Source organism: Onychomys torridus, chromosome 20, assembly GCF_903995425.1.
Source record: "Onychomys torridus chromosome 20, mOncTor1.1, whole genome shotgun sequence".
Classification (NCBI taxonomy): Eukaryota; Metazoa; Chordata; class Mammalia; order Rodentia; family Cricetidae; genus Onychomys; species Onychomys torridus.
In genome coordinates, this window is record NC_050462.1 from 39,876,673 (window position 1) to 39,904,400 (window position 27,728).

General features: G+C 43.4%; 1 protein-coding gene across 1 annotated transcript in view; it reads left to right on the forward strand.

Moving 5' to 3' along the window:
- Window positions 1–377: 377 nt before the first annotated feature.
- Wif1 (WNT inhibitory factor 1) overlaps window positions 378–27,728 on the forward strand; it is a 78,484-nt gene continuing 51,133 nt past the window's right edge. Inside the window, exons 1-2 of the mRNA XM_036170008.1 lie at window positions 378–874; window positions 1,326–1,465. Of these exons, the coding sequence (XP_036025901.1) occupies window positions 730–874; window positions 1,326–1,465 (285 nt within the window). The 5' untranslated portion in view covers window positions 378–729. The remainder of the gene's footprint in view (window positions 875–1,325; window positions 1,466–27,728) is intronic.

Sequence of the window (27,728 nt, forward strand, 5' to 3'; positions counted from 1 at the left end):
GTCAGAAAGTGAAGGTGGACCATGTGCGTTCAGTTAGCCACCCCCGGGATGGAAGACGGCGTTATCACCATCTTTGATGGCCAACCGAGCCCAGCTTTTTTTCCCCCCGTTCACCGCATCCCCGCGCCCACACATGTCTCTTCCGGCGGGAGAAGGATCCAGTGACGGTCCAGAAATCCCTCTGGGGGGGCTTTTTTCTCGGTGGTTTCCCCCATCACACAACCCCGGGGCGCTCAGCACGCTCTGCATTCACCTGGCGCGAGCGAGCCTGGCCTCCCCGGGACCGCGGCCCCGCCCACGCGGCCCCGCAGCGCCCCCTGGTGGCGGCCTCCCGCACCTCACCAGCTCTTAGTGCTCGCCCGCCGGTGCCAGCCGTGCGTTCCCGCGGTTCCTCCCTCCAGCGTGTGATCCACTAGCTGCTGGCACTGCGGGACGGACGTGCTGGCTCCGCCAGCTTTGCCAGCATCGTGTCTCTGCGGTCCTCTCTCCCTCCGGGGCCCCTTCCTTCGGTGTGGCGGCGCATCCACTCCCTCCTTGCTCCCTCCTCTCCAGCTCTCCCAGGCTCTCTCGCACCGGTGACCAGAGACTGCAAGCAGCCCCATCCGTTTTAAGTGGGAACGGCTCCAGCCCCGCCAGCTGCAGCCAAAAAAGAACCCCCGAGAACTTCACAAGCGCAGGTTGGGTCTCTGCGGCAGGAGTTGCACCACCAGAGAGAAGGTCCTGAGCAGCATGGCCCGGAGAAGTGCTGTCCCAGCTTTCGCGCTCCGGCTTTGGAGCATCCTTCCTTGCCTGCTCCTCCTGCGAGCAGATGCCGGGCAGCCAGAGGAGAGCTTGTACCTGTGGATCGACGCCCATCAAGCGAGGGTGCTCATAGGTAAGACCCGGGCATTTGCACCTTCCCAGTCAGTCCTCGGTCTCTCCATGAATGCACCGAGTGTGATTTAAAACTTAACTTCGAGGGTGGCTGCACCCTCCTTTTAAAACCAGTGTCTTCCATTGGGAAGTTTATGAGTTTCTTTCTGGGTTGGGGGCCGGGGGGGGGGGGGAAGCAAAGGCGACCAAATGTTCCGATCCTGGTGTTGCTTACGGGGAATCCAACATTAGCACTACATGACCTCCACTGTGTGTGTTAGCAAGCCCGGTTCTTAGCACAGACGGATGGAAAATAACTCTATTAATGTTGGTACCAAAGGCAGGTGCTTTGTGAAAAGCAGTGACCTACCCTGGTCCCCCCCCCCCCCCCCTGGCTTTTGCTTTCTGCATGAAACGCCTGTCTCTTCGAAATGCATCTGGTTTGATAAGTTTGTTTGTTATTTACACAACAGGGTTTGAAGAGGATATTCTGATTGTCTCAGAGGGGAAAATGGCCCCCTTCACACATGATTTCAGGAAAGCCCAACAAAGAATGCCCGCCATTCCCGTCAATATCCACTCCATGAATTTTACCTGGCAAGCTGTGGGGCAGGTAAGTTCTGATAAAAGAGAAACAGCGTTCTTTGGTATTTCTAGTCTCTGGCATTAAGTAGCAGTAATAACGGCGTGTGGTGTAGGAACATGTACAGTTCTATACCAGTTCTTGTCTGGTTGTCAAAGCAAATAATGGATCAATTCCAAAGTACTTAAAGTTGTCACATGCATGGAAGAATCTAAGGGGCAATGTGCCTCCGATCCCTATTTTAGTAGATTTGTTGGTGTCTTGGGGTTGTGAACATAAAGACCCCAAATATACATATCACTGTGTTTCCATAATCATTAGACAATTAAGAAAACATTTAAACATTTTAAATAATTTCTATACTAAGTGCTGATCATTTGTGACATTATTTCTACTTTACAACAAAATAAGTTTGTTAGTATTCTTGGCACACATTTTTAAAGGCTGATAGGTTGAGTTTTGTTCTGAGAAGTATGATGCCATACATTTCTGGTAGAGGTTCACAGACTCAAAAGAGGTAAATTAAAACCCTAAAAGTCAAGACTATGATTTTTTTTAAAGTGACCACTCAAAATGCTTTTCTATGAAAAAAGAAAAAACAATCTATGTTAATGAAGCATTCCTCTTAGTACTTAACATGTAATTGGCTTTTGTGTGTCTCCTTGTATACATCGTCATGATAATATTAATGGCCTCTAATTTGAGAAGGATGGATGCTTGTGTGACTTTAATGTCTGTGGCTCAATTGTCTGGAGGACAAATGGTAAGTAATACATTCTGCTCATTAGTTGGTAAAAAATTGTGTCCACTATGAAAACCATTGTAACTATAATTAACTGCACATTTTCAGGGTTTTTTAAAAAAAATTCTAAAATTGCTTAAATAGCCATTTTCAAGAAGAACGTAATCAAGAAAACACTTTATAAAAAGCAACTATGCTAAGTCAGGAAACCACTTTGGTTCCTTGAAATTGCCTGCTACAGTGCAGACATGAGCATTTCAGCTGCCTTCTTATCCTCAGTTTGTTCTTTTTTAAAAATCTTCTTTGAAAATAGATCACATCCAGATCTTCAATGTTTCTATTGCTATGCATTTTTTGTTAAGTGATGTTTGGTGGGTCCGGGCCATAGATGCTGTGGTCCCACTGCACAGATGTGTTCACTGAAGCCTCTGTTCTCTTCCTGGTGATGTTTGGTGGGTTCAGGTCATACACGCTGTGGTCCCACTGCACAGATGTGTTCACTGAAGCCTCTGTTCTCTTCCTGGTGATGTTTGGTGGGTTCAGGTCATACACGCTGTGGTCCCACTGCACAGATGTGTTTACTGAAGCCTCTGTTCTCTTCCTGGTGATGTTTGGTGGGTCCGGGTCATACACGCTGTGGTCCCACTGCACAGATGTGTTCACTGAAGCCTCTGTTCTTTTCCTGCCTGTGACTCTCTCTTCATAGACACTTTATGTGCAGTTTAGTTCAGAATATTGTGCAATCACTGATGAATAATTGGCCCTTCATTGTTTCCATTTCTTTTGCCCCAAATCTGTTTACTGGTGGCTAACCGCTTGTTACTGCACTCAACAGTCTATAATTTAAAGATACTTGTTCAGAATAATGGATCCATCAAGAGCTTTAGAAAGCTGCTCAACACTCACTTACTCCATCAGGTGAAAGGGTCGCCTAATTGAAAAATTATGGTAGAAAATGCCAAGCTCCCCAACACACACACACACACACACACACACACACACACACACACACAAAAGCACGCCTTCTGGAGAATTACAAGCAAAGGCTTAGTTCCATGCTGTCTCCTCTATCACCTGTCATTGCATATTTGCAAATACTGCCTTCTTGCTGAATATAAAACACGTTCACGACTGTCTTGTAAGGGGTTAGGGAGAAATGGCAGAAACAGCTAAAGATGAAGTGTCTAGTGTTTTATTTCCTTTGCTTAGGTGTCGATTAAAATGTATGGCTTATCTCTTTAGGTAGAACAGCATTATCACCCCAAGAAGTTAGCTTGTTCTCTGTGGAGAGGTAACTCCAGGTCATACAGCATCTGATGTGTGTTTTTCTTTTGTATGGGAGAATGTAGCATGGGGGAGAACTCCACAATGCCAAAAGAAATATATTTTAAAATCTTATTTAAATATACCTAATTTTGCTCCCTGAAATAACATGATTCCAGCACCATACATTTTGAAATGCCAGGGGAACGTGAAGATGGGAGAAATAATGACTTCAGTATCAATTAAGTGTTTTGAAAGGCACCTGTAGCGACAGCCAAACCACATCAAAACATGAAAAATGAAAAGTTAACCCCATTATCTAGTTATTTAATCCAAATGATATCAAACACTTAGACATTTCAACACCGCAGAGACAAAACATATCTGATTCATTACTTTTTAAGCTTCGGCTGTTTTAACAACATGTGGACCAAGTTTTTTTTTTTTTTTTAAAGATACAAGACCTAGTAAAAGCAACAAAGAATCATCTATTTCTAGCAAATCTTGAGTCCAGTCACCCAAAGTGTCGAGAGCCATTTAAAGCATACCCCATGATCGGCTCCAGAGATGTTCCAGGGGAATTGCAAAGAGCTTCATTTCCCCGTAGGAAACTGGTCAGATCTCACGCAAGTGTTTTCAGTATGGAGGGAATTATGCAGACGCTTATGTTGGGTGAGAGCATGAAGCTCCCGTCACAGCAGCCCCACCAGGGTGGGGAGTGGTTCTAATGCAGCCTTTACAGTGGCGCATTTCATTTACAGAAACAAATCTTAAGAAAACCGTTTAGCCATAAAGTCACTCAGAGACCCAGCGGTCATAGATGTCCTGCGACATTTTGGTTTCCCAGCATTGAGCATGTGTTGATCTGCCATCTAAAAACTCATTTTGTATTAGATGTGTACACACGAATGGATGAGTTTATATTGGATGAAGTTCTATGTCGTAAATACTTAATACCTATTTTCCCATATCATGTCTATACTACAAGAAAATGGCAGAATAAGTGGTTTTTATAGACAATCATCTATGGAGCTCAGAGAGCTCACTAATGTTTATGTGATTTCACCAGCTTCTGAGGTCCTCAATAATCTGCTTTTGAAGGCTCCCCTACCTGAATTTCATTTCTTTTGGCGGGGAGGGGGTTGGGGGGAGTAGGGTGGTGGGGAGGGTGCAGGGGGTAAGAACCTTTGCCCCCATTTTCTCTTCCATATAAAACACTCGTTTACTGGCTGGTCTTTTTCTAAAAGCTTTTAGTTGAGAAGAGTTTCCGCTGCAAAAGGTTTAGGCTGAAAGGCTTTGTAGTCACAAAGGGGAAAGCCTCTTTACTATTGTGTACAACTGTTTAACAGTTGTTACTTTTCAATGTGCCCATGCCTTAATCATGTTCTTTAAATTTGAGACAGGCAGAGACCATAAACAACCATTTTGGTTTTCTAAATTAGGCACAAATTAAACATTTTATTTGGAAAATAACACTTCCTAAACCCCAAGGCTTTCAAGTAAAAATTTTAATGGGAAGTTTGGTTAGACACATCTGAATTCTAACTTTAGGACATCAATGCTGATTTCCATATGAATGAATTTGGTGTAAGGCCAAAAAGGTTTATAAATGTAACTCCTGTGAGTAGATCTTCATGTATAACATTGACAAAGACTTGATCTTTTAATGATAACACAGCCAACATTAAGACACTATGAATCTAGTACTTAATGAGGTTTATTATTTATTTATTTATTATTTTTGGATGTATCTATTTTGATGTTTGTTGCTGGAGTTTTCTCCAGTCCCATCCAGCCCACAGTCACTCAGACCCAAATAAACACACAGATGCTTATATTACTTAAACTGGCCTAACTGCTTAGGCTTCTTACTATCTAGTTCTTACATCTTAAATTAACTCATTTCTAAAAAAAATCTATCCCTTGCCACGTGGCTCGTGGCTTACCAGTATCTTTACATGTTGCTTCTCATGGCAGTGGCTGGCAGTGTCTCCTCACTCAGCCCTCCTGTTCCCAGAATTCTCCTTTTTCTTTGTCCCGCCTATACTTCCTGCCTGGCTACTGGCCAATCAGCGTTTTATTTATTAACCAATCAGAGCAACACATTCACAGCACACTGATATCCACAGTAGATGTTGCTTTCTTTTTTTCCTTTTTTGGGGGGGGTGTGGGTGGCCGCAGTTCATGGAATCATGTTGAGACATCAACATTGGCTTTCATTCTTCTTTATGGCCAAAGGCTGAATGTCTTAGTTGGATGGCAAGGCCTGGGATAAAATTTCTGTCCATGGACTAGACATACTTTGGGTGAAGATAATCAACCAATTTGAACTTCATATCTATCATCTGAATTGTGGAGCAAGCTCTAGCCATCAGAACCAGGTGGTCCAGATCTTAGAGAAATATTTGGTAATGCACAGTACGTCAGTTCATATAGCCACTAGAAGCCAGTGGTGTGGTCATTTTCAAAATGTTTTAAGATGCCTGCTGTCCGAGTGATGTATCTATTTTAGAGGACCTCGACTGTATCAGGCTAAACTGTGGAAATGTGCTCCTTTGTGGTTTTTTAACTTATTATTATTAAGTGTATATAGTGTGAGCATACATGGGCACATGGGCAAAAGCCAGAGGACATCATGTGTCCTGCACTATCACTCTCTACCCAGGCCTTGAGGCAGGGTCTCACACAGAACCTGGAACCAGGCTGAGAGCCTGCACGTCTCCAGAAACCCTTGTCTCCACCCAGTACACACAACCACACCTGGCATTTTACATTTCCATAGATATGGATTCGGGTCCCCATGTTTGTGCAGCAAATGCTCTTACACACTGAGCCATCTCCCCCTCCTTTGCTGTTACACATGACCATTGAGAATAGAAAATATTGGACGGGATGGATAACCCAATAGTCAAGCACCAATTGCAAAAAAATTGGGGGGTTAGTCCCCTGTATCACCCAAAACAAGAATAGATAACGAATATGCTGAAGTCACAGTGCATCAAAGGAAGCATTTCTAGCATGGAAAATTAACTATAAATGAATCAATGATCCTCATTAGCTCCCTATGAACTAAAAACAGTCTTGAATTATTGAAATTACTAATTAGTTACTAATCACTTAAAATAATAGTGAATAAAGTACACAGAAAGCATGACCTCTTTGTACAGACTTGCCTTATAAACGAGTCCAATCAGTCACACCCAGATTCAGTTTTAAAAGGAGGAAAGTACCATTGAAAAAAGGTGAAAACAAAAACCGGGTTATTTCTTGGACAGCCAACTCAGGTGTTGGCTAATCGCTTTTAAGAAAAGAGAATGATTGTACAGATATGTTTTGGTAGTAACAGCTAGATGGCCCATTCCATCAGTCAAGTGCCGTCACCATGCCAGAGAGCCTGTTCCCAAGGCAGTATTGAGATGAAGCAACACTGGTCCCATGAAATCTTAGCTGCCCTTTGCAGCCTCGGGTTTCCCATTGGAGTGGCTGCATTCCAGAGATGTGTAGTCAAGTGGGGCTTTCCCCCCTGATGAAAATCAAAGAAGAGCAACAGGGGGTGAATTTTAATTGAAGAACATCCTTTCTATTTTCAAAAGACCTTCCCCTCGCTTCACCACAAGAACACTCTAAAGCATCCCTTTGCAACCCCACATTTATGATAATACTATTGTTTAGATCCCGGCATCTTCGCTGTGCGCATTTTCTCCTAATGGAGTTAGGATTGTGTGAGTAGCTCCAACCTAGTGGTTTCATGTCTTAGGACTCCTGGGACTTTACCAACCAATGTTAGTGTGTCTTTACATCACCAAATGAGGGAAATGAATGCCTTGTTTTCTGACCCCTGTTCCACTACTTCAAAAAACAAAAAGTGAATACATTTTCCATACCATGGGCGTGTTTTTTTGTTTGTTTGTTTTAAAGGAGGTACATGTCTCCAAAGGATGACTTTAAACCTTTCGTGTTAAGACTCCGCTGTGCCCTGGTCTTTTACGCTGTGTTGTGGACATGCCAGTGGGGATCAGAGAGTGACTCTGCAGAGATCCCGTTTCATTTAGCAAAGCAGGCATATGCCAGCCATCTGTTGTATCTGCTGATAGAAAACAGCAGTTCCTCAAACATTTGCCAGAAAAAAAAGGGGTAGGGGCTTTATAGCTTAGAGGAGATGAGTTACAAGGTACCTTGCAAGCCACATCTGGTTCTGTAGAGGTCTACATGGCATAAATATAAACTCTGTTATGTCTCCCTTCCACGGGCAGTGTGAAAGCGCGTAAACAAACACTTCACCCATCCTTTCTGCTCAGTCCTGGCTTTGAATTACTTGCGAAAATAAAGGTATTTTAAATTTCTATGGTGAAGCAGAAACGCCCTTCGTCTAATCTGTCTATCCGTGATGATAAGAGGGATGTGTGGAGGAAATGAGTTTGGGGAAGCTGAATTTCATGACAGCAACTCTCCTTCTGTGATGTGAGCTCCAGAGGGGTGCCTCATTGGATCAGGGCCTCATTGACTACAGAGGTCTAGCTGACTCACTCACATGCCTAGGGACCTGAAGGAATGGGCGTGGTTCTCCCACCTAGACTGAGAGCACCAAAGAAAATCCATCCCTTTTCCTTCTAGGGAGGAGTGAGGTGCTCTGAGCAGGTGCTGTGTGAATTAATTCTCTGATGGATGCGCCAGACCGGTCACTGGCAAAAGTACTAAGTGAAAAGTTAGGATTCCCAGATGCTTGGAGGTCCTAAAGGCAAAGGCAGGTTCCCTGTGACCATGCAGGACTTTACCTCATATCGGAAGGGTAAGGGGCACCCAGTGAAGAAGAGTTAAAGGTCAAAAGGTAGAGGAGGGAGCTTGGTGTGAAGGAACAGGAAGTAGACACCACTCACGTGGTTTGTCTCTCGTCTGCTTTCCCTTCCTCTGAGAGACATTACTTATTATCTTGCACATTTATGCTGGGGATGCACTGAGTACATTTTTTTTTTTTTTTATCTGCTGAATGATCGATGTCTTCTCCATCACCTGAATTCAGCTCTTTTCTCTTAGAAGCCTTGGGGAGAATTTGCAATGATTTCTCTTTTCTATCTTTCTTCCTCCTTGTCTCCCCCCACACTCCCTGATTTTGATGATATAGACATGGAACTATAAAAAAAAAAATAGTTTCTATGGGGCTGGAGAGGTGGCTCAGTGGTTAAGGGCAGTTGCTGCTCGTCCAGAGGACCCAGGTTTGGTTCCTAGCATTTACATGGTGGTTCACAAATGTCCAGGGGATCCCACACCTTCTTCTGGCCCCCTTGGCATGTAGTGCACATACATACATACAGGCAAAACACTCATACACCTATAAAAATAAAAATAAACAAATCTTTAATAAACTCTTTAAGGGAATAGAACATAATAAATGAATTTCCTAATGGATTCTCAGCCACAAAGGGGAGCGTGAATAAGGAAAGAGTGTGTTAATTTAAAGGAAACAAGTGAGCTTTCCTGCCTTTTCAATTCTACAACTATCCTGTACGTATAAAGAAAAGTAGACACAGGGCAGTAATCAAGTCTGGCAGGTGGCCTTCCCACTTAGAGAATGGGAAATTGAACACTGTATGTAGATTCATTTAACATATGGTTGACTCTTCTAATATTTGGGTTTTTTTTTTTTAATTTATTATTGTTGAAAACACAGTAAAATCACAGAACAGTTACTTTTCTTCCCCGTTTTTCTCAGATGGTCATGTGGATGGTACTTCTGAGCTGTGGATTTGATCTCTGTTTGGGATTTTATGGATGCCTTAGTCAGTGTTCTATTGCTATGAAGAGACACCAGGACCATAGCAACTCTTGGAAAGGAAAACATTTAGTTGGGGCTGGCTTACAGTTTCAGAAGCTTGGTCCCTTATCCTCAAGATGGGAGGATGGTGGCACATAGGCAGACATGGTACTGGGGAAGGAGCCTTCTCATCCCGATCTGCAGGCATCAGGAAGAGAGAGTGACACTGGGCCTGGCTTGAGCATCTGAAACCCCAGAGCCCACCCCCAGTGACACACTTCCTCCAACAAGGCCACACCCACTCCAACAAGGCCACACCTCCTAATCCTATCAAGTAGCTCCACTCTCCGATGACCAGACATTTAAATATCTGAGCCTCTGGGGGGTCATTCCTATCCAAACCACCTCAATGGATGTATTTGGTGAATCTTGGAAATGGTCAGGCAGCATTTAAAACCCAGCCCTCAGAGTAAAATCTCACAAGGGCAGTGGCATGGTACGGCCCAAGACAAAACAGTTGATGGGTAAGAGCTTAAGCTAACGATGTGAGAAAAGAGAGGCTATCATCTCTGTGGCTTGGCCAGAGTACTTAGAGCGTGCTTTGGGAGAAATACAAGATCAAGAACCCTCAAGAAAATTGAGCACCCACTTAAAAAGTCTGAAGTATAAACAGGTCATGTTGATGATACTCGGAATGTGGAACGTGATGTTGCAGAAGTTCTGAGGCATTCCCAAGGAATTACAGAGGCAAAACTACATCTGCTCACTGAGTTGACTGAGCAAAAAGAGGCCCAAAGAAACAGCTGGGGATGAGACAGAGACCAGAAATGTGGTCGTCTGGGTCTCTGGTATTTTGGGTGGCAAGAGTGTGCAGTATGATGTAGAAGTGGAGCAGGAATTGATCCTAGATGACTTTGTCCATCAGGCAACAGCCTCTGGGGCTTGGTCTATAGACAATGGCCAGCCAGTCACTGAAGAAGCATCGGGTACTGGACAGCCTCCTACTATCCTGGTAGTAAGTTGAGGAGAACTCAGCTGCAAAGACATCCGGGAGCAGAGGAGAAGATGGTGGATGAAGGGGAGGGAAAACAGATTGGAGAAAGATTTAGGTGATAAAAATCTGGAAGTCGGGGCTGGAGAGATGGCTTAGAGGTTAAGAGCACTGATTGCCCTTCCAGAGGTCCTGAGTTCAATTCCCAGCAACCACATGGTGGCTCACAACCATCTGTAATGAGATCTGGCGCCCTCTTCTGTATACATAATAAATAAATAAATCTTTTAAAAAATATTTTTAAAAAATCTGGAAGTTGTGGTGCTAATGAAGGGCCACTTGTCTTTTCCTGTCTCACTTAGGGGCCCTTCAGCCTCTCTGTGACACACACACACACACACACACACACAAAACCACCCCGAAGTGCCTGCCTTCCCCACCTCCGGACTTCCGTACGTGAAATTCCTTTCGCTCAGAATGCACTCCCTTCAGAATCCTGCACGGCCCTCTCGTGACTACCCCCTCCTACACTTCTGGTCAATAGTACCTCTTTGGAGAGGCTTTCCTGCAACACTCTGTTCCTACCGAGCACTCTTTCTCACCGTAGAAAGATGGCGGTGCTTGGTTGGTTATGTTTGGCTTTAATCACCCAGCTGTCCGTTCCACGAAAGTTCACCTAAGCAAGAACTCTGTTGTGTTTACAGTGTATCTTCCAGGGCCAGAGCATCTTGGCTCCTAGCCCATGGTTGATAATTCTATGCTGGACAAATAAAGGAGGCATGTCTAATTATCACTGTCACTGCACAGATAAGGCAACCGAGGCATGGAAAAGCAATGATCACGCCACTAACAAATGGCAGAGTAAGGCAGGATCCAAGCCCAGGCAGTCAGGGCCCAGATCCCTCAGGAAAGTACTTAAACTTTGTACGTCAGTATAAATACCAAACAGAGGTGTGACCACAGAGCTTTGGGAGCACTGAGGAGGGAGCAGCTGGTTTGGGCTGGGGGAGCAGGAGGGTACGGCTCGTCTGTGGAAGACTTGTGACTGTAGGAAGGATGTTCATGAAACTAATCAGTTGGGGAAGGCGTAAGGCTTGGGAAGAAGGGCTGGCAACAAGAGAGTCAAGGGAGTTGCAGACGTACATTCTGGGAGAGAAGCCCATTCTGCCTGAGTCTGGGTCTTAGCGCACGGAAGAGAGGATCGGGGCCTGGGAAGGGGCCCGTAGAGGAGGACATGAGGCAGGACGTTTGGTCAAAGTGAAATGGAGAAACATTGGAGAGGTCACACAGCCAATCTGGGGCTCTGGTGCTTTTATCTATCAGGACTGTGGTTTCAGTTACATCTAAACCCTCCCAAATTCTCCAGTGTGGGTCTATCTCTAAAGTCAAACATCTTCCGTCACTGAACATGAATGGCAACTTGTGTCTTTATATAAAAGACACACTCCAGCTCCAGTTTTGGAAGACAAGGCAGCAGGCTTCATCCCTCCAGTATGGTTTTATTTATTGCTAGGTTTCGAAGCATTTGCTTGAGGATCCCTCTTTGCTTATTCTGGATCAATAATAATAATAGTCAACAGTGGCCTAGAATGTAGCTTAGCGGCAGAGTGTTTGCCCAGCACCCACAAGGCCCTGGGTTCATGGCCAGCACCTAGAGAAACAGAAGCCAATCCTTAGTCGCATCCTGTGCCGGGCACTCTTGTGAACCCTTTCTGGATCACCTCTCACCGGATCCTCACACCACCCCTGCGATTCTGTACTGGTTTCTATTTTCATTACTGGGAGGGGGCTGTCTTGGCTCATTCTTGGCCTAGTGGAATTCCTGATAGCAGAAGCCCTTCCCATCTTGGCACATCTAGACCAGAGAAGTAGAGCTGCAACCAGAAGAAAATACCACCTTCCAAGTCCCCCTGCCACACACACACAGCAACCCACCTCTGCTAGCTAGCCCATAGTTCCAAAAGTTCCACAAGCCCCTGAAATGGGGCCACGGTAGGGAGGGGGGGGCGACGACTAAATGTTCAAACACAGCAGCCTGGGGAAGAACTTTGACATTAAAAGCATTACGGGTAGGCACCCTTGCTCTCCTGATGTTATAAAAAAGGACATGGAAGTATAAAAAAAAGTCAAGTTATTTACTTAAGAGCAGACTGCTAAAAATACTTCTGCATATAAGAAGTATAAATTTTTTTTGTGGTCCAGAGACTTTCTTCATATCTGCTTTGATAGTTTTTTTGGAATGTCTACTCATTCCAAAAATCAACAATTCAAAGGACACATCAATGCTTTCTGTGTCCAAGTTCAGGAAACATACATTTTAATTGCCACAGCTGCTTTCAAGAAGTCACCAGTTACAGGAAAGACACAGACATTCCTAAGGCAATTTTAACAATGGTGATATGTTCTCAGGGTCAACGTGGATAAAATGTTTCTTTGCACTCCAGAGTCTAATCTAAGAGGTCAGTGGGGGCTGAAATCCAGCCCACATTTCACTTCTCAGTCTTTATACTCAGACACAAAGTTACCCTGACCGGAGAAAGCTCCTTCATAGGATTTGCAAAGGAGTCCAAATGGGACAGCTGTGGTGTCTGCGGATGTTCTAAGGAAGGCGCTATGAGCGCATAACCCCAGATAATGTACAAGTGTCTACATTCTAGAGAAGACATTGCTGAGCAGTTTAGAGCTGAGTGGCATCTGGAAAGACACAGAGGAGGCAGGGAGTGTTCAAAGCAAAGGAGGTTGAGATGCGCACTCTAGCTGACATGCAGAACCCATGGGAAGGTACACAGACGTGAGAATACTTGGTGTGTGTGCAGAATGACAATTATCATGAATGGCTAGGGCTCATAGGATAGAAACTGAGGAATGTAGGTCTGAAAAAGTAAGCTTGGGAAAGGTTATGACAGTTACCTGCGTGCCATAGTTGACATTATCTAGTAGACAGTGAATGGGGACCACTGAAAATTTTAAAGTAAACAGTGTGGTGTTTGAGAGGGGATAATGGTCGATAGGTGGAAGTCTGACTGGAGATTTGGGGACACTTTGGAAGTTATTTGATAAGCTGTCACAGAAGGTGAGGAAGCCAGGCAGGCATTGGAGGGAGGGGCAGACTCCTGTCCTTGCTCAGTGTAACTAAGTGGGCATGGCATGAATGGAAATAAGGGGATGGAAGATTACTTCAGGTGGCTTAGTGGATAGCCGTGTAATCAGAGGAGCAGCATCTGAAGCGCGAAGACAATTCGGTTCCGTTCAGAAATTGTGGGCATATTTCAAACCAGATAGCAGAGTCTGGTAGAGCCTTGAGAATTTGAAACTGGAGCTAAGACGTGATGTGAATGACAAATACCAAGTTTTGAAGGTGACTCCTTCCTGTCCTTCCCTTCTTTGGACTTCAGGCCAATGTTTATTAAGGTCCTACCTAATGCCCATGCCTATAGAGAACACTAAGAAGATCAGAGTGAATGAATGTAAAGCTTTCTTCCATGGAGTTCACAGTCTAGTATGGAAACAGATATGAGACACAAAATAATAGCAACACACTCTAAACATTTTTTTAATTGCAGGATAAGCAAGGCCCAGTAAGTCCTGGGGAGGAAGCATTGGCCCGGCAGAGGGGGAGCAAATTAAACATGGCATTTCCAATATTCTTCGGGGTTATGTCCTGAGTTTCATAAAACCGTGACATACTATGTCGAACGAGGTTTGCTCCTCTTCATGACTTGCATGACCTTGAGCCTCGTGGATTCTGCCTTCCACTTATCATAAAATCTTGGACATGGACATGACCGGGTCACCGTTGTCACTAGGGGGCAGAGCAAATCAGCCCTCCTAGGGAAGCCATCTGAAACTACTCATGACAAACCAGTTTGTGGAAGCCAAAGATGAGCCTGAACACAGTGAGGTACCTTGTTTCCAAGGACCATGTCCGTCTTGGCCATGGTTGGCCACTAGGTAGATTCTGAAGCTAAGTCCAGGGGACATATTTTACTTCTGGTGTAACCTGCAGACTTGTAGAACACTCTGGTGTTGGTTTTACAGTTTTATATTAATTATTATTAATGAATACTAATTACTAATAATAATTTATAATATTCACTTCTATTTTTACTTAGAAGCTAATTAGAATGGAAGATTGTGTATATGTTGCCATCACTTAAAGCAATGTGAAGTTTTTTCTTGGGGGTTATTTTCCACCTTGACATTTTTTTGATCCTTAGGTGTGGTGCCTTCTGGCTAATAGACCCCTGTGAGTATTATGTTGTGTGTTACTCATTTCAGTAGCTCATTAACACCTTTAGTGTGTTGGAAGATAAACTTTCTCAAGTTTTGGCCACCAATATCTTTATAGCTCACGATATCTTCAAGAACTAATTGTCAACTAAAGACAGGAATAATTTCATTACATATTAATGACCCATTTCTTTGGCTTAAAAAGTGCTCTAATGCAGAGAGGGGTCAAATATAAGGTCATCTTTCCTTGTGCGTTTGATGTTTGCTTTGCCTTTTCTGACTGTATGATTCAAAGGAGCCAGTCAGCATCTGGAAGAGACTGGAGGGCTCCTCCAACCTTACCCCAAAGTGTCAGAGCACTCCACACTTAGGCTCTGATGGACATGTCCAGTGGCAGGGCTCTCATAAAGACAGGGCTTTTAAAAGGTTTGTGTGTGTGTGTGTGTCAAACACAGTTGCTTTTCATAAGGGATCGCGGTCTGTCTTCCTAGTACAAACTGCACAGCTCCAGCCTCTACAGCAGCTGTTCTCAACCTGTGGGTCACAAGCCCCTTGGAGGTCAAACAACCCTTTCACAGGGGTCACCTAAGACCATCAGAAAACAGATGTTTCCATTACTATTCATAATGGTAAAACATTTTAGTTATGAAGTTGCAATGAAATAACTTCATGGTTGGGGGTCACCATGACATGAGGGACTGTACCAAAGGGTTTCAACATTAGGAAGGTTGAGGACCATGGGTGTAGAGAATCCCATTTGTGTTTACACCCTCAGGTTGTTTAATTTCTTCTGCTTCTTCCCCAGCGGGGATCTCTGCTAGTTCTGAGTTGTTACCATGGCTCCACAAAGCCCCATCCTGGATGGAGATGTTTTGACCTCTTATCACAGTGCCAGGTGGCTTCCCAGGCCTGGGCACAAGCTGTTCTATACTCTTTAAGCAGTGATCTCACAGCAGGCCAAGCTGGGGTCTGTTCTTCACAGGCCTTTGGGGCCACAGAGCAACTCGCCATTCTGTGAGGGAAAACGAGTCTATCCCTTTCTATGGTTTGGCATTGAGCTTTGTCTCTTGGTACCTTAGAGCCTGCTCCTGCAGCTCAGGTCCCCATAGATGGCAAGCCCTTGCATTAGAATCGGGCCTTAACTCTCCTAGTTGTCTTTGTCTATCTTCCAAGCAACTGCATTAAAAAACAATTGTACTCTCCCATGGGTGATGAAGGGCGTCACAGACAACCAGAAGCACATCTGAACTCCAGATCCCAATTAGAGCTCTGCTGGGATGCCTGCATGGGTCCCATCTAAAATCCCTGGTTCCAATCTGCTCCCTGTTTCTGGAGCCCGAGGGTAAAAATTTAACCTCTTTCTCATTTGAGACTGGACCATAGGCTCCCCTTCCTTTCTAATTGTCCTTCAAATTCTCTGTGCCAAACATGCTACTTGGTGTAATCAGCTTTATATTTCTTCAACCTTGACTTGTATACTTTTATGAAAAGTACAAAATTCTCCCAGGATGAAACTCACTAGGACTTTACTCACTGTGCTCTGATAACCTCTTTTTGTTTGTTTGTTTGTTTGCTAGAGTTGGAGATTAGTTTATAGGATTTTGGAAGCATCTTTTGCTCTGTAATATTTATGTGATAAAGAAGAAGGTGGGAGCTGGAGAGATGGCTCAGTGGTTAAGAGTACTGGTTGATTTTTCCAGAGGTCACAGGTTCGATTCCCCCATTCACATGGCAGCTCATAACCATCTGTAACTACAGTCCCAGGGACTCTGATGCTCTCTTCTGGCCTCCATGTGCTTCAGACATGCATGTGGTGCACAGACATACATGAAACGAAACACCAGTACACATAAAATAAAAATAAATAAATCCCTTATAAGGAGGAGCCATGGAAGAAAAAGGAAGAAGTTAAAAACCAAAGAAACTGCCGGGTGGTGGTGGCACACGCCTTTAATCCCAGCACTTGGGAGGCAGAGCCAGGCGGATCTCTGTGACTTTGAGGCCAGCCTGGTCTACAAAGTACCAGGACAGGTACCAAAAACCTGTCTTGAAAAACTAAACCAACCAACCAAACAACAACAACAAAAACAAAAACAAAACAAAGAAACTGGCTTAGAACCATTTTTCATCATTATCTAATTTACTTCCCATAACCATACTATTATCCCCATTTTACAAAATAACAACTAAGTTCCACAAGGTTAGATACTGTGCCTGAGGTCACAGCTAGCAGTTAGTAGAGCCAGGAAACACAGTTAGGCAGTCAAAATCCATGAAGAAATTGCAGCGTGTGCTCTTTGAAACCCATATTTTCCTGAATCTTTGTTTTTATTATTTGAATATTAAATCACACTCATCTACTATCCTACTGTATGCTGCATGATTTTAAGACAGCATCCTGACCAGACATTATCAGAAGAGACTTTCATAACTTGGCTGATGATTTACTTGAATTTGCCATTTTTAGGATTTTTTTTCTAATTTTTATTACATTTATTATAGTGTGTGTGTGCGTGTGCGTGTGCGTGTGCGTGTGCGTGTGCGTGTGTGTGTGTGTGTGTGTGTGTGTGTGTGTGTGTGTTTGTCGGGGGAGGCAAGCCATGGTACATGTGTGGAGCTCAGAGCACAACTTTCAGGAGTGAATTTTCTTTTTCTGCAAGGTGGGACCAGGGGATCGAACTCAGATCGTCAGGCTTTGCAACAAATGCCTTTATCCTACAAGCCATCTTGCCGGCCAGGATGTCAAAATCAGTGATTTCATAAGACTTACTGCTATCATGATAACAATAACTGGCGGTCACTGGGCAGCAGCTGTGGGTGGGCTAAGAAGTTTACCTCGACTATTTCTCCTTAACACTTCAATCGATTTTATGGGTTGGAAATTTTATTTTTATCTTTTTACATTCAGTGCAAGTGAAGAATGAGGTCCAAGGAAATTGTGTAATTTTTACTTAGGTTACACATTGGCCACCTGCAGGGCATGGGTTTGAACCCTGGCAGTCAGATGAATGGGTCATAGGTATATATTATTTCAGCTTTTCATCATCATTGTATAAACATAGCACAACCTGTTCATCCAAACAATTTTAGTTTTGAAACAGTGTCTTATGTTGCCTAGGCTCACCTTGAACTCAATATTTAACTAAATTTCTGATCCTCCTGCCTCTACCTCCCAAGTGCTAAGATTATAAGTGTATACATCTGGTTTTATTCAAAGCTGGAAATCAAACTCAGGGCATCATACATGCTAGGAAAGCAGTCTATCAACTGAAACCCACCCGTAGTCCTCAAATAATTCTTTAAAAGTGAGCTTCCTTTGTAGTGATATCAAACTACCTGAGAAAGATGTAGATCAGAGGCCAAATGGATACATGATCCACTCATCTCCAGAATGGATGCCTGTCATTAATTCTGAAGATTTCTTTTTCATTGAGTAATAAACCTTCCTGGCTTTTTTAATATCTGCATCCTTGAGCTCAGTGGGTTAGTTTTACATGTCCCATGCTGTCTAGGATCTTAGGAAGCATCCACTCCTAAATCTAGGGGTAGAAATGGCTATGCTTCTCTCAGATTAAGAAGTTATATTATCAGGTGGTGGTGCATGCCTTTAATCCTAACAATCGGGAGGCAGAGGTAGAAGGATCTCAGTGAGTTCTTGGCTAGCATGTTCTACAAAGTGAGTTCCAGGACAGGCACCAAAAACTACACAGAGAAAAGCCTGCCTTGAAAAACAAACAAACAAACAAACAAACAGACAAACAGAAGTTATACTCTTATCCTGTTCATCATGGTAGACACCTCTCATGTTTATTATGCCATAGTTTAAATTTCACTTCTATATATGTTGTCTCATTATGCCCTTTCAGTTTTCTCAATGACTAGTTTTCACGATGCATCCACAAAATTTTAGATATCTAAACAGAAAGAAAAACCAACAAGTGATCACGAATGGCATTTAGCCAAAAGGAAAACAGTTCAAACCTAATCTTCAATAGTTGTACATCTTTATATGATGCACAAAAGACTTGTGTTTATGATTGTATAGAAATGCTTTTGCCTGCTGGCACAGTAGCTCAGTTGGTAAAGAGCTCGCCTCGCTTGGAGGAAGGCCTAGGTCTAAATCTCCAGTACTTCAAAAACGAGGCAAGGTGGCTCATAATCTAGGTCTATAATCCCAGCACCCAGATTAGAGAGATGGGAGAATCAGAGGTTCAAGGTCACCTTCAGTTATATGTTGAATTTGAAGCAAGCCTGGGCTACAATGGACCCTATTTTTAAAATGCATTTACCTTTTAATGAAAACAAACAGAAGCCTATTTAATGAATATTATTCCAATTACCAGGCAATTACCCAATAATTTTCAATTGAAAATCCAGTGGATTTCCATTCCATTCAATATAACGGGAACAACTGACAACTATCTTTTTTCAATATTTCAGACATTAAAAATTTTTTTTTACTTTTGCTATAAGTTCCCTGAAAGGCTTTGCATACCCAAGGCTTTGTTTGAATGGTATTTCTTTTCTTTTTTTTTTTTTAAAGATTTATTTATTTATTATGTATACAGAAGAGGGCACCAGATCTCATTACAGATGGTTGTGAGCCACCATGTGGTTGCTGGGAATTGAACTCAGGACCTCTGGAAGAGCAGTCAGTGCCCTTAACCTCTGAGCCATCTCTCCAGCCCTAGAATGGTATTTCTTTGACTATGGAAAGTTGTCTCCCCACCCCAGCTCCAACCCCCAACGTAAGAGAAATGATGGAATTCACTTGTTTGGGTAGGACACGGGGTCAGAAGTAAATTCGGGCCAGGGAGGTACTCAGGATGCCTGTATGAGCCAAGGGGATGGGTGCCTCTCTAAGCATATACCCTGGGGTTAGGGGTGGCTTCTCTTTCGCCTAGTCCAGTCCTGAGCATGCTAGCCAAGAGGTGTCATGGTTAATATTATGTGTCAACTTGACAAGGGCCGTGAGGTACCTAGAGATGGGCCCGACATTCTGGTGGGTATATCTTTGAGACTGTTTCTGGGTGAGATGAACATTTGAATCCATAGACAGAGAGAAGATTGCCCTTTCTAATGTGAGTGGGCCGTATCCAAACAGCTGATGACCCAAACAGAACAAGGAGACAGTCTACTTATAATTAGATCACAGTCTGCTGTTCCTGACTTTGTCCCTTCGTGATGAAACACTCTTGCTTCTTGGGTCTCCAGCTGCTGTCTTGCAACCTGAAATGAGAGTGTGGACTCCCTTAGGTTTCTAGCTTGCCAACTGCAGCTCTTGGGAATGACGGACTCTGTTTTCATGTGAGTTAATCTCTCTCTCTCTCTCTCTCTCTCTCTCTCTCTCTCTCTCTCTCTCTCTCTGTGTGTGTGTGTGTGTGTGTCTGTCTGTCTGTCTGTCTGCCTCTGTCTCCATCTGTATCATGTATACACACACACACACACACACACACACACACACACACACACACGAGAGAGAGAGACAGACAGAGAGAGAGAGAGAGAGAGAGAGAGAGAGAGAGAGAGAAAGAGAGATCTCCTTTTAGTTCAGTTTCTCTAGAGGCCCTGAACAATAAACCATTCAGAGATCACAGCAGTTGATCGATGCTAAGTCTTGATTAACTTCAACTCTCGGGGCCTCATATTCAAGTACTAAAATGAAATCAATAATTCACTTTTTTTTTTTTTTTTTGCGGGGACAGCAAAGTGCAGTCACATAATGTGTACAAAGTACTTGACACACAGAAGACAGCTGAAGAAGTGGGGTCTTTTCTTCTCTTGGTATTAATGAGCTGTTAGAGCTAGGTGGGAGTCATGGGGCCAGAGAAAGATCAGCTGCCAGATCCCAAGCTGGGAGTGTGCTGGCATGATGCCCAAATTCCACTGTCAGTGAATGGCGCCCTACCCTCTGAACTCAGAACGTTGCACTGAGCCGGCCTCAGGAGACCTGGCTTAGAGCCCAGCTCCCACACCCGCTATCTGGGACCTCAGACAAGTATTCCACTTGATTTCTCGTCTGTCGAATAAGGGGTTGTTTCTTTCTGGTCTAGAATGCCTCTGACTTCTTATTAGTCGGTGTTTTTTTTTTTTGCATTGTTCTTTGTCTTGTGTTTGAACTCAGATAACAATAATAGGAAACAGTTTGGACAGTACAATCACTTGTTGAAGTGATACAGCAGAGGTAACTCTTCAAACCACTGTTGGCCCATTAAATCTACTCAGCTCTGTTCAGACAACTTTTATGTCTTCTGTGATAAGCCTAGTTCCTTCAGTCTGACTAACGAGATGACTTCAGGAGCTGAACTCTCAGGCAGGAGGACAGAAGAGCCTTATTATTAATATTCAGCCTTCAAAACCATCCCCAAACCACGCCCCCCCCACCATGCTTACTCCTGGCTTGGCTTTTTGCAAAGGACTAGGAACTCTGAGATTTGTTTTCCTGTTACAAGTAGCGGCTTTCACATCTCTACTTGTCTTTGTAATAATTAGAACTTGCAAAACCCATTACTCACCGGGAACACCTCATTAGAGTACCATCCTTCACTTCCTGGGTATAACTATTTCTTTTGATGAATCATGATAGTTTTTTCTTCGTTAATTTTTTCCGTCATGAACTATTGCATTCCCTAAAGGCTTCTGGAAAATGTGGAAAAGGAGAAGGAAGATTGAGGAAAGAAGTCAGACGTGAGTAACTCATCTAGGGAAGGGCAAATTATTCGGTGCTCATCTGAGTACCATTTTTCCAGCAAGGTAGCAAGTCCAGTTTTCTCTGTTGGCTGCTTAAGGACACAGCACTCTCCTACATATTTGCCTACGTGTCTCGTAAACTTGATGTTTTAAAAGGTTACGCAACACCCCATTGCATATTTAAACGCTTTCCTGTCTAAACTATGTGTAACATTTCACTATTGTAAATAACGCCATGCAGAGCAGCATGGTATATAAAACTTACTCCGCATTGGGATTGCTTCCTTAGGACTAAATTCCAGAAGTAGAATTTCTGTGTCAAAAACTCCAGACCCACACACGGGCTTTTTGGCACACACATCACCACTGAACTTATAATGGCTACTACTCCATATACCTGCAGCAGAAGTGTGAAAGAAATGTTCTTTTTTGTATTCTTTTAATAGTCTTAAAAAAATACACTACAAGATGCTTTCCAACTGGTCCCCGGGGTTGTTGCTATGCACCTGTATTTCTGTTCAGGTATAGCAAACTCAGCTCAGCAGGATTTTCATGCTGTAGGGGGCAGCGAGAGATCAGTGTGTGGGAGGCAATTCCCTCCTGTTATACAAGGTTGTGGGTGTCCTTCAGGGGGAAGAGGCTTTAGAGCAGTGGTTCTCAACCGGTGGGTCACAACCCCTTTGGGGGTTGAATCACCCTTTCACAGGGGTCATCTATCAGATACCCTGCATATCAGATACTTATGTTATGATTCATAACAGTAGCAAAATTACAGCTATGAAGTAGCAACAAAGATAATTCTATGGTTGGGGGTCAGCACAACGTGAGGAACTGTATCAAAGGGTCGCAGCATTTAGGGAGAGTTACTGCTATAGATAGAGCACCCAGGCACTAGCAGGGTTGGTGTCATGTTTGAACCTTCCAGGTTCAGAGCCATCATCATCAACGACTAAACTAGCAACCTTTTAAAAGAGGAAGACTGGGCCGGGTATAGTGGCTCACCCCTGTGACTTTCCATTCTCTAGAGGCAGTGGCAGGGGATTGCCACAAGTTCAAGGCCAGGTATAGAAGGAGTTTATCAATCATACTTTATCAATATGAAGGAACTATGCACAAACACCCCCCCACACACACACACACTCACAATAAGAATGACAGTGAAATAATAAAAAGGCAAATATCATGTTGTTTCTCACTGAGGCGGGAAAGGGAGACTGACAGATTGGGGGGGGGGGATGGAGGGTAATGGTGATGAAAATAAGCAAAGTACAATGATACAGACATGAAATGTCATAATGAAATCTACTCTTTTATACACTAACCAAAAGAAATAGTTCATTAAGAAAATGGACTCCAGGGGTGTTCAGAAAGGAAAAGATAGGCCGGGGTGTGCGTGTACAAGATGCACAGTGTGTGATTAGTAGGGCCCTGTGTTCATTCTCCCACTACTCTTCTGCTCTACTCCCAAAGAAAAGACAAATTTGCCAGTTAGAGTCTTGTGAGCTGTCTGAGCTGAGGAGGGAGTAGATCTGGGAGAGAAAGCACACCCAGAAAGCAGCAGGACCAGCGGCAAGATTGAGCCTTCCCTTCCGCTAAGTTTACTCAGGAATCGGGGAGCCTGTCTGGTAGGGAGACACAATGGTTGTTGATCTGCCCCTGGCCTCTGAGCAGAGAGCATCTTCCTTCTGGGGCGGTCGCTTCAGAGAGCGGCGTGTCCTGTGGCTGCCATGAGCACAGCACACAGTGTAGACATGTGGTCAGCCAAGGCAAAGGGCAGTCGGCATAGAGAGAACTCACATTATTCCACTGGTTTATCCTAAGTTGTCTCATCCACAGGCTACAAAACTCACCTGTATATCCATCTGCATGGGGAACTGATAAAGGCCCAGAGCGTCTCCACAGGTATATGGACACTTGATTTCCAGCTTCACCTTTGTTTCTGAGATTGCCCATTAGATCATGCTAGAACAGAACTGATACGCTGGGCTTCAAGAACTGTGAGCTTATCAATTCTCTGTGTAGGCACATATTCAAGAGGAACTATATCTGCTCCATGCTGCAAAGCTCAGGACTCTTAGTTGAACACAGGGGGAGATTGCCAAGCACTTATACATTTCCAGAAGGTCAGGAACCTTAGGCATAAGTTCAAGCACCCCATTTTTCAGAGGAGAAAAACAAACATTGGACATGATGACAGACCTCTGGGACTAGCAGAGACTGCTACCAATGAAGCTGGTGGAAGACTGTGTTTTCTGACAGGCAGAGCCAAGCTCTCCACTTTATTTCAACCTTAAACTCTAGTCTGTGAGGAAGTGCAGTATCATCGCATCTCAGCTCAACAGTCCCATGATGTGTGGAATAAAGTGTTCTAGCAGTTTCTCAGTATGTAGAATGAAGACACCCATTGATCTGTTTTATGTTATCTAGTCCAACACATACACATATGTGTATGCATGTGTGAATTTTAGTGCTCATTTTTGAAGCAGGAGTTGGGTGGGCTGAAGGCAGTCACTATTCTGTTCAGGCCATGGTGTGTTTTACTCAGCATGGTGTCTAGGATATGAAAGGCAGCCAACAATGGTAGATGGAAACATGAGCAGGAAGGTGAGGTGGTTCATAGGAGAGTATTGGGTAGGCTTTGGATCTGGAGTTTAGCATCCATCCCTATGTGCCCTCCTAAAATCTTACCAGCTTTGGAGTGTCATGATCTACCATCTTACCTTACAGGGACACTGTCAGGAATGACTTGTATATAAGACTCTGAGATCCCCTGAAACACAATGCAGCCTCATCAAAAGGAACTACAAATATAGATTTTTAAAAACAAGATTGTTTGATAGATAATACACATCTTTAAATATAGCATTGCTTTTAATGATTTGGGGAAGTTGTCCTGACCTGGAAACATGTTTCTCAAAGCCTGTGCTCATAGATTGGCTATCTTTTATCCACTATCCATGGGGGAAGAAAGACATTATGTCAACACATACTTACTCACCCTTGTATTTGTATTGGAACTTTGGTTCTTGGATATGAGTTCTCTCTCGAAAGCCACCAATTTTAGAGTTAAACACAACCCTTCCTTCCTCTTCTCCTCTTCTTCTAGTTAGTAAGCATATTTGTCTCGTGATACGTCTTACCAGTTTTTATGGTTTCATATTTTTTAAAGATTTATTTATTTATTTGCTTGTTTGTTTATTTATTTATTTATTATGTATACAGTATTCTGCCTGCATGTGTCCCTGCAGGCCAGAAGAGGGCACCAGATCTCATTACAGATGGCTGTGAGCCACCATGTGGTTGCTGGGAACTGAACTCAGGACCTCTGGAAGAGCAGTCGGTGCTCTTAACCACTGAGCCATGTCTCCAGCCCTATGGTGTCATATTTTAACTAGTGAAGAACATTTGGAAGTCAGTCTCTCCAGAGTATTTAAACCTATTCAATTTAAGGGAAGTAATAGGCTTTTGAATGTCTTTCTATTTTGTGTATGTCATTAAACAACAACAACAAAAAAACCACCTTAAATCAGATTCCGAGACTAAAGGAATCACTATCTAGTATGTATACCTTCTAAACATAGATCTGTACGTAACTGGTGACTGAGCCATCCATTAGGATGGGAAAGGCTTAACTGTTCATTGGTCATCATGCCACGTGGAAAGGAATTGAGACGGAGTTTTGAAATCAGCACAATTATTTCTATTATTCCTGACCCTTATTTTGAGGAAACATCCATTTGGAATTTGGTCTGGTACTTTCTATTTCCTCTAATCATTTTTTTTTTTTTAATGTCTAGGTTGTTCTTCTAGATATTTTTTTTTAAAAAAAAAGCCATGAAAACCAATACTGGAGCTGACCAATGTAAATTTCCTGTTGGTTTTTCTTTTTTTAAATGAATAAGATAATGAACAAAAGAGATTCCATTCTCAGAGCTTTTCCATTTCCATACATCCACCGAATTGTGATTCAGGTCATACCAGCCTCCCTGACTTGTGTACATCAGTTTTCCTATTAATCTATCTCTTTTCTTCTCCAATGGCCTTCCATCTTCTGTCACAACTGGAGACCCTAATAAGCTCACTAGGATTTTCTTTAAAAGCGGCCAAATTGAACATAGTTAAGAGCCTAAGCCCTGGGCCCTCTGGAATTATCATCCTCTTAGATCCCCCCTTTGTACTGTGTGAATCCTTGCTCTATAAAATAAGGGGGACACTGGAAGAGGATGATGGCTACCACACCTGCCATGAGAAATGATGTTCAGATGGGAAAGAGGAACCGGGCCAAGTGTCAGATTTTCCACGCAGATGCAAGGAAGGCATGGGAAGCCAGTGATCCCAATTTTCATTTGAAAGCTACTAATGGATTTTCAAGCAGAGAGGTTCTGTGGAGGGGAAGGAGAGCCCCCAATGCTCTGTTAGCATTGCTGATTTGAATTCAGGGATCTAGACCTGTATACATCTGCTGCTAAAAACTGGTTTTTGCAACTTGTTTGTTTGTTTGTTTTTGTTTTTGTAGACAGGGCTTCTCTGTGTAGTTTTGATGCCTGTCCTGGAACTCACTCTGTAGACCAGGCTGGCTTCAAATTCACAGAGATCCTCCTGGCTCTGCCTCCCGAGTGCTGGGATTAAAGGCGTGTGCTATAATGGCCTGGCCTTGGTTTTTGCAACGTTTAAGTATGTTCCAAAAGAAAAGAAAATCCATGATTAGCTGTACCTAGACTCGCCCAGGTGACATTGCAGGTGGTCAGGGTGGCAGTCACAGGTGCTGTTAAGGGCAGGGAACCAATGAAGAAGAAACACCTTTGCTCGGCCCATTTTTGGATTGCTGTTGGCTTTTTAGTACTCATGTCTTTTTAAAGGTCTGATACTTAATCCAAAACTAGGAGACTAACCTTTCCCTATAATAGAATATATATATTTTCTATTACCAGTTGTTGCTGCAATTCAGACTTTTTGTTCCCATCGATCAAAAAATGATGGTTTTGTTTTCACACTAGTGAGGACCTGGCTTGCTTCTTGTCCACCTAAATCCTTTCCTTCATACTGACTGCCCTTCCCCCCTAAATGGAGGCAGTTAAGTTATGGCAAACATACCCATTTCCAGTTCACTAATACAAGGTAATCTATTTTTAATGAGAGAGAGAGAGAGAGAGAGAGAGAGAGAGAGAGAGAAACCTAAATCACTACTTCTGGGCTTCCTAGCCAGGTCCAGATTATCCCAGAACTTTGCATAAGAGCACATCTTTGCTAAGTGAACATATCTTCATATAGATTTCTAACAATTATTTACTGAGAAGTCTTTTTATTTCCCAGTGTAGTTTTGAAAGCACACAGGCCATGCAACTAATTAGAAGGCCACTGGCTTTGCTTAAATAATTTTGTACAAATGAGTATCTTCTGGATAGGAGAGAAAATACTTATCCTTTTAGGCTTTCAAAGAATCCAGCCCTTTAAGGTCCCACACCCAAACTAGGGGGTCTAAAGATGGCTGGCAGTATCTGTGAAAAGTCTCATTGCTTTTTATGAAAGTTCAGCAGCTGTATTGAGGGGAGAGACATGTATCCCGCGCAGGACTATAAGCTAACAGAGAGCTTGTAACATATGGAATTCATAAAGGTCCAATTACAGGGCCGTCACTGTTTGCCATGGTTTTAACTTATGTAAGTTATGGATTAGACTTTCATGAGATCATAATCAAAAGGTTATTCTTTGGTAATGGTGTGTTAGAGCTTCAAAGCCATCCTTGGAGCCCCGAGAACAAAGGCTCTGAAGTTTGAACATAGGCCAGAATCAGTCTGTATGAGTTAACGACGTTCAACTATCCGGGAGCCGGATCAACCTATCCATGCAGGCGGACTTTTCTCTCATCACATCAGATCAACAGTCATCACTAAAAGATGACACTTGATTCAGCTTTAATGCGTCCTATTTTTTTTTTTTTTTCGTTTTTTAAATAAATCCGCCTGACTAGCCAGGGCGTCTGCTCACATTTGACTCAGAACTGTTCATTGAGACTGTAAAGTACTGTCACTCAAAGCTCTCCTAGAAGTGAGGAGGGATGATTAATTAGGGACTCAGCTAGGGAAAGGAATGGCAAGTTTTGAGGAGTTTACAGAACTGCTCAGGTCTCAGAAATGAGAAAGGGACTGTGTAACTTACATAACAACTCAGAGGAGGCTGCAGTCTGTCCTAGCATGCGGGCATGCTTTAAGTCAATGACAAAGGGAGACCGTGGGATTGGTTAACATCACAAATGGAAAATCTGCCTCCTCCCCTTGGCTCTTAACATCTTCGAATAAGGACCGAAGTGGACTTAAAACCATTAGACCAAATAAGCAAAATGCTATGGTGTGTAAGCACACTGGCAATCTTACAGCTCCTTCACAGCTGGCCTGGCCTCCAGTGCAGGCTGCTTCCTCCCTGGGCATAGGGATAGATCCTTGGGCCCATCCTGAGATTTTGCTCATAAGCCTCAGGTGGTAAAACGTTCTCATTATTTTGGCCCAAAACTGTACAGGTCTTCATTCCAAGTTAACAGGTCTTCCCGGTCTGGGCTGTAGCTGGGGGAGTCAGGAGTGGGAGGGAGGCAATATGGTTGATGCGTCTCTCTAGGCTGCTTCCATTT